This window comes from Amphiura filiformis, chromosome 5 (assembly GCF_039555335.1).
Source record: "Amphiura filiformis chromosome 5, Afil_fr2py, whole genome shotgun sequence".
In the NCBI taxonomy this organism is placed as follows: Eukaryota; Metazoa; Echinodermata; class Ophiuroidea; order Amphilepidida; family Amphiuridae; genus Amphiura; species Amphiura filiformis.
The window spans coordinates 76,909,768-76,931,612 of NC_092632.1; the positions used below are offsets into that span (position 1 = coordinate 76,909,768).

The 21,845-nt window shown below is 37.4% G+C and overlaps 1 protein-coding gene across 1 annotated transcript in view; it reads right to left on the reverse strand.

Moving 5' to 3' along the window:
* LOC140153760 (low-density lipoprotein receptor-related protein 1-like) overlaps window positions 1–21,845 on the reverse strand; it is a 228,719-nt gene that overhangs the window by 102,232 nt on the left and 104,642 nt on the right. Inside the window, 16 exon segments of the mRNA XM_072176614.1 lie at window positions 6,255–6,542; window positions 7,244–7,373; window positions 8,294–8,428; window positions 9,202–9,333; window positions 10,534–10,662; window positions 11,424–11,608; window positions 11,610–11,715; window positions 12,541–12,659; window positions 13,385–13,568; window positions 14,355–14,579; window positions 15,731–15,853; window positions 16,976–17,226; window positions 19,304–19,471; window positions 20,097–20,251; window positions 20,253–20,323; window positions 20,905–21,111. Of these exon segments, the coding sequence (XP_072032715.1) occupies window positions 6,255–6,542; window positions 7,244–7,373; window positions 8,294–8,428; window positions 9,202–9,333; window positions 10,534–10,662; window positions 11,424–11,608; window positions 11,610–11,715; window positions 12,541–12,659; window positions 13,385–13,568; window positions 14,355–14,579; window positions 15,731–15,853; window positions 16,976–17,226; window positions 19,304–19,471; window positions 20,097–20,251; window positions 20,253–20,323; window positions 20,905–21,111 (2,608 nt within the window).

Here is a 21,845-nt window from a genome sequence, read left to right on the forward strand (position 1 = left end):
TCACAGAACTTCTTAAGCATTATATTTAAAATTTAGCACATGTCAAAGGCATTAATTTTGCCTGTCACACAAGAAACTGCCCGTTCAAATTGACAGGTGGACGGGTGGCTAGCTAACACCCTAAAACCTACTCAAGGCATTTTTTGTGCCTTTTAACTATAATTCTCCATACATCTTTCAGGTTAACTGAGCATGTTTGTTCTCCTGAAATAATTAAGGTAACTTAAAAATCCCCTGAGCAAGGGACTAACTTCTTATTGTCTAGGTTACCCGTATGAGAATCTGGGTAGTTGATGCTGGCTACGATGGGTTATTGTGGTATGCATAGGGTGTGCGCTTCTTAGCTGCATATCCCTGATTGTTGCTAGATTGTTTATATGGATTATGGTGTGTCTTAAGGCTGTTAAGTGTGCTGAGGCTTGTGTAAATACCTGTACAAATTGCATTATAAAGCAGTGGGTTTTTTACTTGTACTTCAAATGTATTCATTTTTATTATTAATTAAATGTTAGCATATTATCTTTCTTGAAGTTAATCTTTCCTATTTCATATCTGTGTAAAAAGCACTGAGGCATACTAAAAAAAGCCTTCATCAATTTCATAAACTTATTCCAAATTCTTCTTGCACAGCTTAAGTATAGTTAACTTTGTCCGACAAAAAAAATTAGGTGATGAAAAAAACCCTGTTCTATGGGCGGACGGCCCTTTCAAGTAGGCCAGGCTTGGTTTTTTTTTCTTCAAATAACCTCAAAAATCACCAAACTCTGTAAATATTTTGCAATTTGGGGAAATACAAAAAAAAATAGTTCCTGAAATTTTTGAAATTGGGCTCAGCATTCATTTGTGCAGGATATATTTTGTTTCCAACTTTTTTTGAATCTGGGTCGGTCGTGCCAGTAGAACAGAGTTTTATTTTTTGCACCAAGAAATATACCTAGTATTTGTCAGTTTTAACTCAGAAATGTTGTAGACCCTCACTACTCTATGTGATAAATCCAAGTCATGAAAATCAAGCAATTTTGAGAATACCATTTTGACCACATCTGGGACTAAGTAAAGTATTCGCATGAAGCCTTCTTTGGGGTAAGATGCATCCCTCGTTAGCCGAGTATTACCAAGTATTATTGCTACTTACCTTGCTTGATTTGCGCTTGCTACTATCAGATTCTGAGCAAATGTTTTATTTTTTGCCAGAAATGTAAGAATGTCGTAAGTGTTTTTATAATGTCATTTTCACTTACAACAACCTTGGATTATCCTGATAACACGAGAATGCCATTTGAGTATTCAAAGGATTACGCATATTCAGTACAATAGTAGTATTTGACCTCAAGGGAAAACATATACTTGACACCAAATCACAAAACAAAACTTGATTCTACCTAAGAATACAACATCATAATAGAACAGTCACGGCCTTGATACATAAAACTACACGCAACAATCAAGCTCATTTAACTAGCACCTATCATACTAGCATGCTTGCTGAATAATGGACTATTCCAGATGAAATCCACACACCCCCTACAGAAGACATGACCTTAATCTTCTACACAGGGAGTGGATGGGGCTACCTGAATAGGCAACTCCATATTAAATATACCTCCCCTGTGTGTGAGATTAAGGTGATGACTTTCATAGGGGGTATGTGGATTTTAACCGGAATAGCCCAAATGCTACAGTTCTACCTTTTCTAGCATTAAAATTTACCCCTCCTCATAAGATCCATTAAAATAAAAACTTAACATGCAGGTTTTAAAGAAACCAAGAAAAATATCAATGTTTCTATTATCACTACTGAACATATGGGTAAAAGGCCTTATTTCTGATTTCGGGTAGTAAAATATCAATGTTTCTATTATCACTACTGAACATATGGGTAAAAGGTCTTATTTCTGATTTGGGGTAGTGAGCAAGGTCCAATTTGGGAAAGTGGGCACTGCTTGCAATTGCAGTAGGATAATATTGGGCAATTCCAGTTGAAATCCATACACCCCCTATGGAAGACATGAACTTAATCTTCCACACAGGGAGTGTGAATTTCAAATGGGGTTACCTGAATGGGTGACTCCATTTGAAATTTACACCCCTATGTGGGGATTAAGGGCAAATCTTCCATAGGGGGTGTCTGATTTCAAATGGAATAGAACAAATGTCAAGACAAGAAAGAACACCTCTGATGCTATGACATATTCTACAAGACCTGAGAGATAGGAAAAAATGATGACCCATATTTATTCTCTATTTTGACAACATATAGGTCTAACAAATAACAATCGTTAATCTTGCTATAATGAAAGACAGAGATAAAAAGATTGTATCGGTTTGTTTACAAGTGTCGTGATGATGACTTGCTGAGCGCGGCGGTATAACCGGGCGCCTTATTGTTAATTTTTCACCTTCAAACATAAAAACCATCTCAAAAGTTAGGTCTTTATAGTAGGAAACTTTCTTTCGCGAAGGCACCATGTCAACAATGCCTAGAAAAGTTACTTTTTGCCTAGTAAAAGTACATAATTTTTCGTCATTTTCTGCTATTCCTTTTCTCCGATCGGCACCAGATAAATCAGCCTTCCTTTTACGCGCTATAGACCTGTGTCAACCAATCAATGATCGTAATTGACAGTGACATCAGACGCGATAAAATCTTTTTATCTGTCTTTCATTATACCTCTTGTTTACAATTTGTTCATCGCTCCTTTTGTTCAGAATTTGTTCATGTTTTGTGGAGTAGATTAGATGGATACAATCTAATCATATTATGGCAAATGGTGTAAGCTCTGAGCAACCAATTTGTCCTGTACATGTGAAAAAAGAAGATTTATAATCTTAATTGAAAAATCATGCTGAAAATCATTATTTCCCATATTGTTGTTCCCATCATAGTTGTGGCTACTGAGTCACTGTTGTAGTGAAATATGAACACATGTGGGCCGATATTGTGGCATTAGACCAGAAGGGACAGAATTTGGTGTAGACATTAGCATTAATGTTAGGGTTTAGAATTTAAGGAATAGGGTATGCATCACTTTCTTTAAAATTACTTCTACCTAGCCACTCATGATTCTATAAATCCAGATGTAAAGATTAGCATCAGTGGTGCAACCAAGGGAGGGTGGGTAAAAGATAGGGGTAGCTACTCCTTTGTCTTCTCCCCCCCCCTGTGGAATGCTAGCTCCCCTGATATTTAAGATATTTATGCCTTTTTTGTACTTTATTAGCCCATTTTTGTCAAATTTTCCCCCCTTGTCCCCGCTTTGACCTCTCGAAGAAAGTCCTGGCCATGCCACTGTATAGCATATGAACACGATGCAAGATTACTATGCCAATGAATTATATATGAATTTTGGATATCATATGATTTGGGATCATGCGGGCTCATTCAAATACATCAAAGGGAACTTTATGAAATGATATTCATGATTGTTATGAACTGACAATATAGATATGGCTTTCAAAAAGACAACAATAGGCTTATATGCAGAGATGCCACTCAGTTTCGCTCAGAAAACCTCAAAAAGTATGCAAATGCAAGCCAAAAAGCCCCAAACGGGCTGAAAGTAAATAAAAATGTAAAAATTTGGACTCGAAAAAAACACCCCATGAATTCAGGCTAAAACCTGAAAAGTGGAATCTCTGTATATGTGATGAACAAATTACAATCAAAATGGTACATTGAGGTGGTGGACCTTGCTGTAAGATGCAAGTTCCAATGTTTGCAAGATTTCAATCACTTTGAATGCCATTCTGGCTTGTTCAAAACAACATGTCCTTCTGAAGTGTGTTCATCAGATTATTGACACAGGCCAACTTAGGTATGCTTTAAGTTTTGGTGCACACTGAGTATTCGTAACACTTCAACAGGACCTATCAATCTAACAAGTCACAATGACATGAACTACTGCGCACTGAGCATCTACTTAACGGACGAAAAAACTTACTAAAACGTGCGATCAAAAATTAAATTAAACGTGCAAAGTTTTCAATCATAATGCATAGGTTAATCTTCACTTTCTAACAGGAAAAAGTTTGACAAATAAAAAAGCAAGCAGTGGCTTTTTGGTAAAATGTACAGAGAGTCACAAAAAATGCAAATATTAAACAAATAATTTATTGTAAAAACACTGCAAATTGCAAAAAAAAGTTGCAAAAAAGAAAAACCACAGGGTGCATGACATAGTACCTGAGACTCATATCCCGTGAAGGTGGTGTCGTCCACCGCCAGTGTATCAAACAATGAAGAGAAAACAAGGTACATATCAATACCAACAAACACATACATAGCATAAGTTACTGTCAAAGAGTGCTTGATTAGAACATTATAATACAAGATTTGGAAACTGAGACAAAGGGCTTCCTAAATTTTTTTCACCATATTGCAGTAAAGAATCTGGAGTGAAACTTAATTTGAAACTTATCAGTCAACTAGTTGTTTGGAATCAGTGGCGGCACCAAGAATTTTTTGGGGGGGCATTGGGGGCAAAGTGAATTTAGGGGGCAAAATCGACACATTTTGCATAAAATTGCCATAAAAAGCGGAAATTCACGTAATTTTGGGGTTTGCCTCAAAACTGGGGGTCAAACTGGGGGGGCAAATGCCCCTTGCCCCCTGTAGCGCCCGCCACTGTTTGGAATCTTCTCTTCTAAATTCAAATATATGGTTCTCCATTTCTACAGAAATATTGAGCAATATTTGATACTTCTTTTCACATATGAAATTGCTAAGATTTTCCTCGCATGATTATCATTTGTGTCTATTTTTCTTCAGAAAAAATGGATGGCGAGTCTCAAGTCTACAGATCCAATTCAATTCAGAAACAATCTTTTGAAGTGCTTGTCAGTCGCCAGCTATGCAGTTGATTAAGGCGGTGCTAGGCCTTTCAAAGATAAGCATAAATTTGAAGAAAATTCAGCTGCAAGTTTGTAACAAGTTGTTAGCACAAGCTACATCATGCAAAGAACACAACCTTTTTAGTCTAAATTTGCCCGTTTTCACTGTGACAAAGAATAGATTGGGCTATTCCACTTAAAATCCACACTACCCCTGTAGAAGATGTAGCTAAAGTCTACCACAGAGGGAGTATGAGTTTTTAATACAATAGACAATAGGGTAACTTCCATTTGAAATACTCACACCAGTTGTGGAAGATAAAGATAAAGCCATAATACATGGGGCGTATGGGTTTCAAAATGGTTAACCATGACTATTGGTCAGTGACCAATTACATTTGAAAAACATAGGCCCTACTCCCTCTATAGAAGATATTTCTCAAAATCTTCCACAGGGGTAGTGTGGATTTCAACTGGAACAGCCCATTTTGAAAAATCAACTGCAATACTCTCAACCATTTGAGCCACCCCAATTGACCTTTCTGGTAAATCTCATCATTTTTTGCTGTTAGACCTAAGATATCGTCACACCGATGTGCACATTGTTCGGTTGCACTTCACGGCTTTGAAATATGCAGTCAGGCTCAGTAACAATGTTCGCTTAACGATGTGCACATCGGCGTCACGTCAAATGACAACATCTCCGGTCTAACCGCAAAGAATTATGGGATTTGCCGAAAGGTCAATTGGGGTCGATGGACTTCCTTCTTTATCAAAACACCATCTAAGGCACTTGATGTAATTTTCTTTACATTACGTATCTATCCAACTAATAGAAGATCTTGCCATCCAAGATTTCATTGAATTACCATGTATCCATTTAAAGTTATTTCAGAAACAAATAATAAAACCAAACAAATTAATAGTAATTAGCTTTTTTTGAACAAGTTCATCGGGATTGTTGTGTTTACTTGATTCAGTACACATGACATGATATCATCTCCACTTTATTGAAATAAAAATACTCAATGTTACACCTGCAGATGAATTTGGTGGATGGGGCATTGGAACATTTGGGTTTTTTTTCAAATTCTATAAACAAATTGAAATGACCTAAATGGAATATGAAACACCTGTGCATGAAATACAATAAGACTACGTTAAATGAATATGAGAAAGGTTTTTAACACACAAGTCTCCACATACATAAATGACAGCCAGTGAAAAATGTCACCAACAATCCAGGATTTGAACCTGAGACCTTCGGATCACCGGACCGATGCTCTAACAACTGAGCTAATGAGTCAGATGGAGAAGAGCAGTGATGTTATTATCTATAGGCCTATGATGATTGTGTACGGCATATTTAAATTTAGAAGTACAAAAATCCAAAGTTAGCCCTTCTAAACATATCACAAACTTACCGATCTGTCCAGTACATATAGTCTCCAAATACTGTGATAGCAAAAGGATCTTTTACATTAGCTCGAGCTGAAATCAGTGTAATGCGATTGGAACCATCCAAGTTGGAGCTTTCAATTTTGTCAAGACGTGCTTCACACCAGTATAACCTCGGCGATTCAAAATCTATCGCAAGACCGTTGGGCCATCCGACATCTGTTCCTGGGGGAATGATGGCCTCACGGTCCGATCCATCCATGCGTGCACGCTCAATCTTGGCTTTCATGCCCCAGTCAGCCCAGAATATGTACCTGTATTTATGCAAATTTGATGCAAAAAGCCAATGTTACACCTTATATATCTACTAAAATGGATTCTTAAACTGTCAGCTGTACGACTTGTTTATATCCGGAGTATTAATAAAAACTGATCAAGCCATCTCCAGTTTGTTTCGCTTCCACTTTAGTACATACTGGTTCACCTCAAGCTCGGTAGTGATGTAGTTGCATATTTCACTATCAAATGGATTGTGATACACTGTGCTTCACACTGTGCTTCACCTTAGCTCATTTTTTGCTTTAAAAAAAAAGTGACTTGCATAGTGATTTGCTCATCCGCACAATTGTAAAAATCATCAAAATTTAGATTTTAATACCTTTGTCATTACCATAGATGTGCTAACATAGCCTGCTAGTGGTTCAGTTGAAAGTCATGTATTTAATAATAAAATAGTACAAAATAAGGCATTTACTTGAATTTGTAATTTATATACTGACAGTATATAAATTAGCTACATTACATGTATTTGAGCAGGGCTTCAACTTCGTCAATACTGCCATTTTCTTTGTTTTTTGCCAAATTTTTCATTTCAAAAGCACCAAAGTGACAATTTGAATGACTTGTCCTTCACTTTTAAGCAATTTATAATACAATTTTAATTTTTTTACACTTGCACTGGGATCACTGAATGGGACTTTAATTGTATTGTCTACATAACTGAGATTGGTCTTACCCTTCCTGTGGATACACTACTACCGCTCTCGGTTTGTCCAAATCTTCAGAAATCAGTACATAACGGAATTCACCATTTGTCCGCGCTACTTCAATAACATCAAATTGCTGATCCGTCCAATAGACGTTTCCTGCAATGGATATAGACATTAGACAACATCAACAGCACATAAGTGATACAAAGATGGCAAACTTTTGCAACAATGATAATAGGTTAATAACTGAGCATCAGTTATTTGGAGGGCATTGTGAAAAATCTATACATTTTGCCTTTGGAAAAACCGAGGAATATCCCAGGGGCAGGTATTCTGAGGTCCAAAGCAAAATGTTTAGATTTTTCACAATACCTGACATATAACTAATGCAAAGTTATTAACCAAATTCATAACTGTCATTTTTAACTTTTAGTTTGTGTCTAAAATTCTAGTTATGTCAAGGGAGCCCATAGTGCTATTAGGCAAACGTTTACGGTATTTCGCCCTTAAAAAATGGACTTACCAAATACGGCAGTGCGCAATCACGCCATGTGCAAATGTGGTAGTTGCATGCGTAAGTGTTCCAGTGCAACATATGCGCATACACGGAAGTCATTGTACTGCATAATTCCTCGCTACGCCATACACGGAGGTCATTTTTGGATATCAATAACCTCCGCGCCTGTGTGGTATATCATCTAACAAACAATTTGATTGGGATGCACATATGTGACACAATCAAGGGAAATGAGTCGCATGTCGCTAATATTGATTTTGAGATATTGGCAAAGAAAGTGTTAAAATTCTTTTGTTTTACATTGTTTTCAGCGATTGATGAATTGACGTAACTTCACAAAGGAAAGTCGTATCAACATGGGGTTTTCAGTTTCTGAAAGCTCTAAATGTCCTCTATATAGGAACCGTGTAAAACTCATTTTCGACCAGGGTCGACATGTGACTCAATCCTCTTGATCATGTCACATATGGTGTGATACGCGGAGGTTATGAATGTACATTATCAAAACTGCTAGATATTCAAACTCCCTCCCTCATAATATTCAATATACTCAACTTACCAGCTACCCAGTCGACTGCAATGCCTTCTACTCTCCCTAGACCACTTTTGATGATTGTCATAGGTTGTGTATGATCCCGTTTGATACGGTTGATTTGGTGAAGTGAAGTGTCCACCCAATAGATGAAATCATTGGCTGTATAGAAACAAACAATTTGTCATGTGAGTTCAATAGCTGCCTGTTGACATTTCAAATTGAATCAAGTCTAAAGCTGAATTTATACTCAGGTGTTGATATCCACGAATTTTGCGATGCATCGCTTGTCGCTTTTAATACTTATCACAGCAAAAGCGATTGCAGAGGACAATTAAAAATATTCTAAAAATTTTTAGAACATCCATTGCTGTCAATAATTATTACCGAAAGTTAAAAATTGAGAATTAGCAAATGAGCAAAATAAGAGATCCAGTCTGTTGATCTGGCAGCAATTGGCCATTGACCATTGGCAAGATAGTGTTGCCAGATGTCATTAATTTAGAGTCAAACTTCTTAGGAATGTTCTTGATTAAGGAACTGTAGGCCCCTGCCAAATTGTGACGAAGGCCGCCTCCCCTGTTGAGTGAAGGCTGTTCTTTCTTGACTCTTAAATCAATGACCTCTGGTCAATGACCAATTGCTGTTAGATCAACAGACAGCCTGAAGATACACCTAGGATAAGGTGCGATACCGTAGTCTCTCAAAAGCGAGAGTCCAGTTGATTAGTTTTATGATTCCAATTTTAATAATAAATCAAACCAACTTCTTATATTCACGTGAAGTATGAGCAACCTCCTTCAATTAGGATGTAAGTGGGTTTGATGTAAAATGTCTGATCCATTCCTGGGTCTCATATACATTGCAGGAAATTGTCTGTAACACTAACACTAACACAATGACTGATAGAAAACTGATATTCTTTTGGTACCTACCAGCATCAAAATCTATTGCAACTGAGAGGCTATTGCCAGTGATAGATGTTAGCTGTTCCTCTTTCTTGTCTGGGTCTAATGAGACACCATGAATACTACTATCTGTTGAATACAATAAGAACTCCTCTACACCTGAAATATAAACATTATAGCATCAATTTATATCAAACTCCAAAATCATACTTAAGTCATGAAAGTCACTAACTAAAAAAGCAATTATATCTTTCTTTCAATGTAAATAATTTGCTTCATAGCAATCTGTCGGGCTCTAGCTTCTTTTTGACATTTTACAGCCATACATAGGTTCTACTTAAAAAACCCATAACCTTTAAATCCCACACAGAGGGTATAGATTTCAAACGGAATCACCTCAAGGCGCACAATTGGGCTACTTGGCGATCACTTGCCACTACTCAAAAAAGCATGCCGCTACTTGTCTAAAATTGGGCTACTTTTGCCAGTCTCAGGCCGCGGCACTAATTTGATGTATTTTCCTTTCAATTTAGCCGATTTATAAAGGTTTTGAGTCTTTGAAGCTCCAAATTGAAATTACAATGGGTTTTGTGACCATTTATTGATCGGTCAGTAACTTCCCAGTAAGTACCGGAAGTTTCAAAGTCAAGTGCTTTTCCGCCCAATTGGGTGTTTTGCGTTCTAAATTTGGGTAAATCCGCCCAAATATCCGGTATTGGGCGCTTTTTTGGAAGCTTAAAAAATTGGGCTACTTGAGAATCCTTTACCGCAGGCCTGGCGAGTCAATGCGCCGCGCCTTGATGCTGAAAAGTTTTGGCAACACTGTTGCCCATACCAATTTGCAACACCTGTTTACACCAGTTAAGACAGCACAATGCTTTCTTTCTTCACAAAACCTATCATGCACATTTTAACTGTGAATTATATCTATGGCACAAAAATGGCTTACTTAATGGGAGCAAAGAGCTCTCTATGCACCAAAGGGGCCTCTTAACACTCCCTTTGTTCTCAGCGCATAAATGCGGCAACAGAAAAATCCTATTCCTTGCTCACACATAAATATGATGAGGGCACAAACCCATTGTAACATCCGGCAAGGCCCTTAGAGCTGGCACAGTGAGTGCTCGCGGGCAACCCAACCCAAACCTCCACGCGGTCAGCTATTTCCTTGGCTGACTCAGCCTGGTGTGGCTCTGAGAAGACACCATTTGGTTTGAAAGGAAAGGCAATGGAATCACCGTACGAGGCATGTACAGGAGACAACGCAAAAGCATACGTTTGGTAATGAGTACAGCTAAGGTGCAGTGAAGCAGAGAAAGAATTCATGGTATTGAATGGGAACAAAGGGGGGTTACCTACCTTTACAGCTTTTGTTATTAGCAGAAAGTTTGTATCCAGCTGTGCAAGCACATTTGCGATCTCCCTTTGGCATTGGTATACATAACTGTTCACAATCTCCCATCTTATCGGAACAACTGTTTTTGACATCTACCAATATGACAAAAGACAAGATTATTTGTGTTATTTGACATACTGGCATAACATTCAATGCTTCGACGCTTGGATGTATTACAGGCATAACACAATGCGGTCATGTTTCAGTGAAATATATAAAAGACATAAAAAAATCAAAATCAATGACCACAGACCAAAAATGAACACAATTACTAAACAAACAAAAAAAGATGAAAAAAAAGCGTTTATTTCAGAATCTTCCACAGGGGCAGTGTGGCCTTTAAACGGATTTCTACCAGGTTTTAATGTGCCCCCCGGACTCTACCAAACCAACTTTTTAGCTTCCTTTATGGTCCTATAACACATTCAAGATGTTAACAAAAAATATTTCCCTGCACTGCGGCCATATTCAAGGTTAAAGGTCAACACAGTGGTCAAATTTCAAAGTTGCTCAAATCTGGTTAACAAGCACGCCAAATTATTCCTCTCATTGCAAGGATTCAGAAAAATCACACAGGGGCCAAAAATTAAAAATGCTCTGATTTCAATGCAAATGGTCTCAAATTGCTTGTCATGCAAAAGCAAGTCAAAAAAGGAATTGTTTGCACTGTCTAAAATGCTCCATAAAGGTCAATCCCCCATTACAGTGCCGGGAAATATTTTTTGTTAACATCTTGAATGTGTTATAGGACCATAAAAGGAAGCTAAAAAAGTTGGTTTGGTAGAGTCCTGGGGGGGGGATGCACATTAAAACCTGGTTCTGCTCATTTGTACCCGAGATAGCAACTCTTTACCTTCTTGAGACATTGGATCATATACAAACATCTCCATAACGTTTGGTGTATTGTTCCTCAGCACTGCAACCTTACTAGGGTCAGTCTTGTTCACATACAAGATAACAGACTTATTATTCTCTGCCCAAAACACCTGGTCATTGATCACTGTGATGGCGGTAGGCATCGCATTTTCCGATGTCTTGAAATAGTCGAATATCTTGGCCTTCCAAGTCGCTGTGGTAGATTCTACCAGTTTTATTACTCGAGTCCGTCCAGTAGAGACGTCCCTTTTTTCTATCCAATGCAATACCTAGGGAAATAAATGAAAATATTTTCTACAATTGTCAAAACTATACAAGGGACTTCAATCAAACCAACATTAACAGATTTCGAGCAAATGCTTCACTCTTTTACTTGTTAAGGTTAAATATATGCATTTTAAAACTATTCTGAGAAGAAATTGTTCGAGATATTTCAATTCCAATGTCACCGGTAACCTACACATTGGAGGGAGCAAAGTTTAGGACACAAATATTGAGACAAATCAAGCTGACACACAAGAGGAATGGTACAGATTCTATAATGGAGATCCAAAGGTCAAATGGCCAAAATCTTAGGAAGGGGTGACAAAATGATAGGGGGATACTTATGTTTTCACAAAACAAATCATTAGTCAGAAATGTAAGCAGGCCTGAAGAAAATATCTGGACAATCTGGAAAAAGTATGTGAATTTGTGCTAAAAAGCCCCAAACCGGACTGAAAAAAAAACAACTGCAGAAATGTTGACACAAATAAATAGAAATTACTGATTAATTCAGAAAACACAAATTGTGGTACAATTACATGCATGTATCTGTAATGTTGCACATAACAAGTATAAACCCATGAGAACTTTCTGCTGATTGGCTAAAATGAATATTGTGTCCAATTTTGAACCAGTCAAGGAGGGTATAAATTAGATCATCTGCAAATGCAAGTTTAATTAGTTTAAACCCTAGTCATTGGAGAAATTAGTTTAAACCCTAGTCATAATTGGCAATTGAAATGAGCATTTGAAGTTATCAACCAATCAGATATGCTGTTAGATGACCAGTAGTGTTCAGGGGGATAACACATTCAGCGTTGTATTCTTACCTCCTGGTTTATGAAGGAACTGGGATGTAGCATTCACAATAGATATGCGCTCTGTGCCATCCATGTTGGCCTTTTCTATGGTAGGAGATGAATCCTCTCCATTGATCCAGTACATTTTACTAGATAGAAATAAGATGACAAAAAGTAAAGTGCAAAATGGATCGATTAGGAAGAAGTAACCTTCACATGTTTATCTAAAATTCATACACTCTTAGAAACATCTAGCTATTTAGCTAATCAGATAAAGCAGTTGGAAAAATATGCGGAGTGCATACATACTGTATAATTGCACTCGTACACAGTTTCAAGCGCAACAAGATGAAAACTCCTCCAACACTGACTAAAATGTGACCTTTTACCTGCATTAGTGTGTGTTCTGTCTTACATTAGCACACTTACAGTCTTTACAAAAATGCAAAATCTGATTTCCGATGCATTATTCAATTTTCTGATTTGCCAATCACCAAATGCATCTTTATACACAAGATGAATTTGCAATATTATTTGCAACAAATGAACTGCTATAAGAAGTATAAAATTCATATTTTTACAATTTGAATTAAAGAATAAAGTTATTGTTTTTAGCTGCTCTTGGGCAACATCAAGTAGACGAAGCAGAGTTGTTTAACGCCAAAAATAATGATGTCACCCATGTTTTGTGCATACAGACCTAGACTGCAGGAGATTTCTCAAGTGTTTAAAAATACTGAATTACACATTCATGTCAACAGCACAAAATCCATCTGAGCACCCATACTTTTGCATAAAATTCCACAATAACCTAATACAGGGTGCGTCAAAATGATATGCGCACAATTTTTTTTCTGCATCTTGGAAAACTTACCCTTTAGTTGGTTCAATAACGATACTACGAGGATTCTTTAGCCCATCAGTTTGGATTTCATTCCGGAAACTTCCATCAAGCCTTGCAATGTGGATGCTACCGTTATGTTGCTGGTCATCTACATTAGTCCAGTACATGTTGCGAGACACCCAATCTATGGCCAAACCTTGTGCATTGTCGATGCCTAAAAGATAGGATATGATATGTGTTAGCTAGAGGGAGAAAATAGTTTTTATATGCTGCTACTCAGGTTTCAAGAGTATGTACAGTTTTTGGAACTGATTTTCTCCATAAAAATAGTCTCTTATGAACTACCACCTCCCCCCCCCCCCCCATAGAAGAGAAGTAACTGCTCGAGTGTGGTATTTGGAGCTGAAATTTAGCCAAAGTGGCAGTTTATTATTAGGTTAACCTCTGCTTCTCATACATTGTTAGTACATGCAATATGAAATCACTAAATATCCAATGAAATCAATCTATTTTCTTAAAATGTACATATCTTGCCTACTCTGAACAGATTTGCCAATAAATATTTGTGACTTGAGATATATGATCCATACATCTCAACTAAAAAAATACAAATAAATAAATAAATAATAATTAACAAAAAATGCATTTAGGTTTACAGCCCACCGACAAGAAACAAACTTCACAGCCTGTATCCTACAGGCTATATTGAAAGAGCAGTTTAAATAGCTACTGACTGTGTGATCAATTGACCAAGAGAGATGAGGCACAAACCATGTTTAGTAATTAATCCATTTGAAAATGGCCTACTTTGCCTGGGTCAAATAACAAATAAGTACTAAATATTTCCATGAGTGTCTTTCTTTATTATGCTCAATCCTAAAACAGTTTACAAAATGGAGGCACTAAGAGACACTACAAATGTATGGTCATATACCATCCACATGTTATAATTTCAAGTTTGCCTACAAATTAATGATTTAAAAAAAATAATGTTCCATACCTTCTAAGACGGTTTCAATGTGTGAGCCATTAATGTATGCCCTATTGATAGACTTCCTCTGTACATCTGTCCAGTACAGTCTCTTCTCTCTCACATCGTGATCAACGGATGAAGCATTGGCTACTCTGGGGATGGTCAGTGCTGGGATCACATTGTAGTAACCGTCGGACAAGTGCACACCACGGATCTCCGTTTGAAGCGAGATAACAAAGAACACATTGTCTTCTGTTTGTGTGTAATAAGGAGATAGAATGTGCCATATGGTAAGATGTGCAAACACTATTCACATATAGTATATAGGCCTACTATATTAATGATAAACAAAAAGATGAATGGTCATTGGTATATGAAGGCACCTTGCACCTGTGTCATTCATACTGAGAACAAAGGGCTTGGTTGACAGGCATGAGAATCTTTAGGCTTTTGCCTGAATTCAGGCAGTTTTGTTGTCCAAATTTACACATTTTTATTATTTTCAGCCTGTTTTGGGTCTTTTAAGGCTGAATTCACACACTTTTTCAGGCAGTTTTCAAGAGAATGTCTGGGTTGAGATTGATTCCATTTCCAAGACACAATACTTGAACTTGCACAAACGTAACACTTCTTGTACACATATATATTGTGTTATTACCCAGGAAAATGTTGGACGCATTGTCGAGATATTTTCTTTTGTAGGCAGAGCCAAACCGTCCAAGAAATTCATGAAAGAACTGATCAAAATGGCCCTCCTGTCTAGTTACACGATGTGGAATGCTAGGCAGGAGCCGGCCTGGGGCTCCGAAGATCAGCCCCACATCAGTTTGTGATCGCACCCGCCGCCCTGCCATTTTGTTGGGTTCTTTCAGTCCTGCTTGGTATTCCTGGTGTGTTCTGCTTGTTTGCATATTCTTGTGTATTGTTGCTAATGTATAATATGTCACCCTGCATTAATTTGGGCATCTTGTCCAGATTTTGTCCTGGGTTTTTGTTCCTCCTTGTATTCTTGCATTGCTTATATTTTGTATTTTGCATTCCTGAATAAAGGTTGATATAACACATGCGCATTGTTTGAAAATATTTAAGATGGGGGTGTATGGCTTTCAACTGGAATAGCCCAATATCAGACTATAACACATCTTTTCCAGGCATTTTTCTGTTGCGACACACGCTACATTTCTGGTTCTCTGCAGTGATTACCAGCTGTCCACCAAGACATGTTCTTACCCCTCAAATGATTAGCTTTGTTTAGTGTTTACTTTCCCTTATCGATAAAGACACTTGCACTGCAGTTGTGTCTTGTCGCAACATAAAAATCACCTGCATAGATGCCGGACTAGACACTGGTAAACTCTGCTAGACGATACATTGCTGTTATTGTTTATTTGTGAATAACCTACCCTCACATGTCTTGCCATCGTCTTTAAGCTTCATGAGATGTGGGCAGGCACAGCCAGTTTGATCGCCATTCAAGAGGCAAAGATGAGAACATCCACCATTGTTGGGTGTACAACGACGGTCACCTGTAACAAAAAAATAAATAAAAACATAATATAATACAGAAGGAAATAACTAACCCCTTTCAATGACACCTACCAGGAGGGGGGTAATTGGTCAAACATTTTGCACAAAAATCCCAACCACTGGTGACCTTTCAACTATCAATCACTCAATTTCCCCAAAAACGTTTTGACATCTTTGCAATCCTTGTAGTGAGCCTAAAAGACCATTATAAAGTCCTAGAACTTCATGCCAAATTTAATTTGAAGTTTCAGGAATGCATCACAAGTATGCTGTGCATAGAATACAAAACCTACCAGTACAAACTGTATTTTGCTACTATTAAATGAATAGCCAGACAAATAGTCTGCTCAAAAGTAATCCATTACTAGTGATTGAAGTATAATTTTACATTTTGATCACCGAGTTTCTTAAAAACAGAAAGTTGAGATGGAAAGTTCCGAAAAGCAAGTCACAATTTACAATCTAACGAGATCTACAATGATAAGTGCAGACTTAGTCTCATAATGCCACAATGAGCTATTTCAGATAAAATCCATACATTCCCTATGGAAGACAAAACCTTAATCTTCCACGCAGGTAGTATGAATATCAAATGGGGTCACCTGAACGGGCAACTCCATTATAAATCTACACCCCCCCCCCCTGTGTGGAAGTGGAAGATTAAAATAGGGGGTGTATGGATTTCAAGTGAATACTCCCCATAAGGACACTTATTTACAGTGTCAGTAGATCAATGTGTCTTGAAGATGAATAACAAATATGTTAAGGCCGAAACAAAATAATGCTATGTATCAAAGCCTTTGGCAGGTTCAAAAACGAATACGGATTTTTAAAATATTTTTTCCCCAAGATTTTTTAAAAACTTAATTTTGAATTAAGATGTCATTTTAGAGCGTTCAAAAGTACACAGCAAAAAATTGTGATTGATTTACACATTTGAAGTACAAATTTCAATTGTTTATGCCTAAACAATGCGAGTATCGAATCAAGTAAATTTTCTTCAAAATTATGTCTCAGAATTTCATAATTTTACGGCAAAAAAATGAAAAAAAAAGTGGGGGAAAAAACTGAACGCACACAGGGCTTTAAGACATAGCTTCTTTCTTTTTTAGCCAAAGTACCTGGTTCAACAGGTTGCCTATCAGGATGGTACATATGGATATCAAATGGCTGGGTATTTGTCTTCTGAATCTCAGTCACATTCTCTCCGTTGAATTTATTAGCACTGTTGACAGTGTTTGTGCGCCAATCTGTCCAGTATACCAAGTGCTCAAACACTGTGATGGCAAATGGGTGATAGAGAGACTTGTGACCTTGCAAGACTGTGATGGCTGTCTTCCCGTTGTAGTCAGCGGCATGAATGGAATCAGACCTGAAATACAAGTTGTTATTAAGATTATTATTATTGGTTTGTCATTGTTACACAGCCGTGACGTTAGTCACGGCTGTGTCTTTTTTCGTACAGGTTCTTTCTTCTTCTTCTTCTTCTTCTTCTTCTTCTTTCTGTCAACCATTACATTTGCTCTAGCACTCACATGCTTACATCGATTTTGACCTAACTTGGTCACAATGATCAATGACCATGCCCCTACATGTCACATGAAACTGGCGGGGTCAAAGGTCACGCAGGGGTCACAGGGGTCAAAAACGTGATTTCAACTAAAAATGCATCTTCTCCCACAACTTACGGAGGACAGCGACCCCACTTGCACACATGCATTGTCATTACCCAATGTCTATGTGGTGTACACAGATTTGGGGTCAAAGGTCATTAAGGGGTCACTTCCGGTATAAAACGAAAAACCTTCAAAAATTTGTATTAGCTAAGTAAAACATAGCACAGTAACGGTTTGTTCACATATGATCAGCAGTCACCCGATGTATATGTGGTATTTTTTTATTTTATTTGGGGTCAAAGCTCATTAAGGGGTCACTTCGTATAAAAGAAATACCTTTAAAATGCATCTTCTTCCACAAATTATGTGGGACAGAGACGCCACTTGCACACATGCATTGTTATTACCCAGTGTCTATGGGGTGTACACAGATTCGGGGTCAAAGGTCATTAAGGGGTCACTTCCGGTATAAAACGAAATACCTTCAAAAATGTTTATTAGCTAAGTAAAACATGGGACAGTAACGGTATGCTCACACATGATCTGCAGTCACCCAATGTATATGTGGTATTTTTGTATTTGGGGTCAAATCTCATTAAGGGGTCACTTCCGGTATAAAAGCGAAATACCTTTAAAATGCATCTTCTTCCACAGATTATGTGGGACAGAGACGCCACTTGCACACATGCATTGTTATTACCCAGTGTCTATGGGGTGTACACAGATTTGGGGTCAAAGGTCATTAAGGGGTCACTTCCGGTATAAACGAAAAACCTTCAAAAATTTTATTTGCTAAGAAAACATAGGACAGTAACGGTATGTTCACACATGAATTGTGGTTACCCAGTTTATATGTGGTATTATTTTATTTGGGGTCAAAGGTCATTAAGGGGTCACTTCCGGTATAAAACGAAATACCTTTAAAATGCTTCTTCTTCCACAAATTACGAGGACAGTGACGCCACTTGCACGCATGCATTGTTATAACACAGTGTCTATATAGTGTACACACATTTCTGGTCAAAGGTCAGTAAGGGGTCACTTCCGGTATAAAACGATATACCTTCAAAATACCCCCTTCTGCCACAAAAAGCATAGCAAAGTGATGCCACGTGGACACGTGCATTGACATTAGCCAATGTCTATCGGGTTTTCATATATTTTGGGGTCAAAGGTGATTAAGGGGTCACAACACGGCTGTGTTCGTGGTCTTAGACCACAGCTAAGTCTAGTTTTTTATTCTATCACAGTTATGACATAAACAGAAAAATATTCTGATTAGGTGATGCCGATGGTTTGGCAAACAGATATTAATTAAGCTCTAACTTTAAGCTCTGTAAATCCTGAATAGAAAAAAACTTCAGCTGGTACGGCATTCCATGTGCCTGCGGAGTACGGGAGAAATGATCTTTTCACAGTTATTTCATAAGATCTTACAGAACACAATAAGGTGTGTGTCAAATGTATTTCATTCCTGTATTATATTTTATTGATGACAAAAACACATCATAAGTCTTGCGATCAACTCTTTTATGGAAGAATACAATTTGGATCTAGCTATGAGACTGCTTTTATGCTCAATGCACAATACAAATGGGAAAAATACTTACTTGATAATTTAAACATATTTTCAACATCAACTGCTTTGAATAGCAAATATATAGTTGTAATCAGAAAATAAGAGTCAACAAAAGTCCCTAATTTTGACAATTTGACAAAAATGTAACAATTGAAATCATTTTACCTATAAACCTGTTTTTTAAACTGCTTTCAATGTTGACAAAATGATTTGAAATAGAAAAAAAAGTTCATCTCCAAGTGTGATTACCCTACCTTGCATCAATCCAGTATATCCTTCTTTCTAAGTAATCAATTGTCAACCCATTGGGCCAGCCACCTTGTAATGTAGACACGTCGACAAGCTGTTTACGGTCTTTGCCAGCCATTGTGGCACGCTCTATGCGAGGGTTCTTGGCGTCCCAATCGGTCCAGAACATTAATCTGAATGAAACAGTAACAAAAATATAAATGCAAAATCAATTTTGAAGATGTTAAATATTCAGATAAGATAGATACACATGTACTACTCTATTTATGGATCCTAGTAATGGAATTTTAATTTGTAAAGCATCCAAATCAACCAACATACCTATTTTACCAAATTTTCAAAAAATGCATGCAATACAAGTGGAAGCAATGCTCAATACCTGACCATAAGTTACTTAATTTCTCAGTGAAAAACAATATCCCAAAACAATTACAAAAATCTGCGACCACAGTACTCTTGGTAAAGTTTGCATCCATTTGCTTCACAACAAGCTCATATCAATTACATTTCTCAAAGACTCTCCTTTGTGAATGCCTCAATTTGATTTCTTTTTCATTCTCCCAATCAGGTTGTAGCCCACAAGTCTCAGACCAAAATGATCATATGCATAACTAGTATGGTCATTTAAAATCCGGTCATTGAGTAAATTTCCCTCAGTTGGAAAGTAATTGATCCTAAAGGTGCTGATTTAACATTACGTTCCAGTCTTTACATCCTAAATTCACTCAAAAAATACTTTTTCCCGAGAGGTCAATCTATGCCCTCAGCCAACTTCCCAGTTATGCCTCTCAAACTTACCCATCCCTTGGATCCAGCGTAATGGCTCTTGGACTCTCCATGTCCCCAGCTACCACTGTAGTCCTGTACAGTTTATTGTTGTCTGTGTTATTTCCCACTGGTTTGGCAACCTCTATCTGGTCCAGATGACTCTCCACCCAGTAGATATTGCCTCCCTACCCAATCCACAGCTAAGCCTTCAGCGGTGGCTAATCCCGAATCGACCACTGTCTCAATGTTACATAAACCTACAGATGCAAATAAGTTTGATAATAAAAGTAATGCTTAGAAACTCGGCTGTGTATCTATCGTTTGATAGAACATGGGAGATACCATCATTTTAAGTGGAACTTACGCTGCTTGTTCTATGTAACAATACAGCAATTTCTCTAAATATCATAGTTCACACTGCCAAATTAAGGCAGTAATTTTTGAAATAATTATATAATTTTTTTAAATAATGTTAAAATAATTTTTGGTACATTTGGCCTATGACCTACACAGGAAGTTCGTAATATCAAACTTATACTAGGAATTTCAATAGAATAAACACAGCTTTTAACAGCTATACACGATCCAACCACGATCGAATATGGCGTATTTCAAACTACAATGCAAACACACAACCTTGGATACAATACTACCCAATCACAAGTGCGTTGGCATGGTTGGATTCACTTCCACATTACACACAGACAGTCTACACGCTGGCGTACATCGTGCAGTGTATGCAAAAAATTGTCACACTATGTCAGGCTGTGTTCATTCAATTGAAATTCCACTGTAGAGCACACGAAATCCCCATCACAAACAAGTGTTGTTTCCTCACCTGCATTGTGTGAATTATCATCCAGGTCCCCTCTGTAAATCTTATCATCCACCACATCAGTCCAATAGATCTTACTGGTGTTATAGTTAAAATCCAATGCAATGGTGTTACGTAGGTTGAACACCAGCACATTGTATTCCTTAGTAACTAGATTGATGCGTCTTAGTTGGTTGCGGTTGGAGAATATTAAGTATTGACTGGCAGTATCTGTGGCATATATGGAAACAAGTATTATGTTAATATAAACATGCATTCACAATTTGAATCACATACAAGACTCGACAATGCTGATGGTCATGGTCATCAATTGGGTGATTCCAGTCCGTAGGACAGGCTGCTCCTAAAGGTAACCTGTCCAGTCTGAAAGTAACCTGTCCATATCCATATGGTCGAATCCAACCAAAAGTGTCCCCGGGCCAAAAATAAATGTCCGAAATAAAAATGTCTCCACAATTTTTTCCTTTTGCCCATTGATTGATGACATATTGGCCTTATAGGAACCAAAAGTGCCATTACTAATCTTGAAAAATAAATCCAGGACGTGTGATAGTAAATGTGATATCAAAACCCAATGTTACCTACGAATACCACTAGGATGCTTTCACTATCGCAATACTAATCAACCTAAAACAAATGGAATATTCCCATTAACGCTTTTTTCGTGTAATGTAGACCACAGGGTGTCAGGAAAATGCTAGCTCAACCAGAAAATATTTGTTTTATTTTTATAACACGATCAATATGATCTTAGTCAATTTATGCTAGTTTGTTTTTGAAAATGAAGTTTAGGTCAGTTTCTGTATTTTATCTATCAAATGAGTATGAATCAATTTACACATTGTATAAAAACGAGTAGGATATATGTTTTCAAGAATAATAGGAATTATACGCATATACCTAACGCTTTATACAATGAAAAGGTGAAGAAACCCGGGTATTCG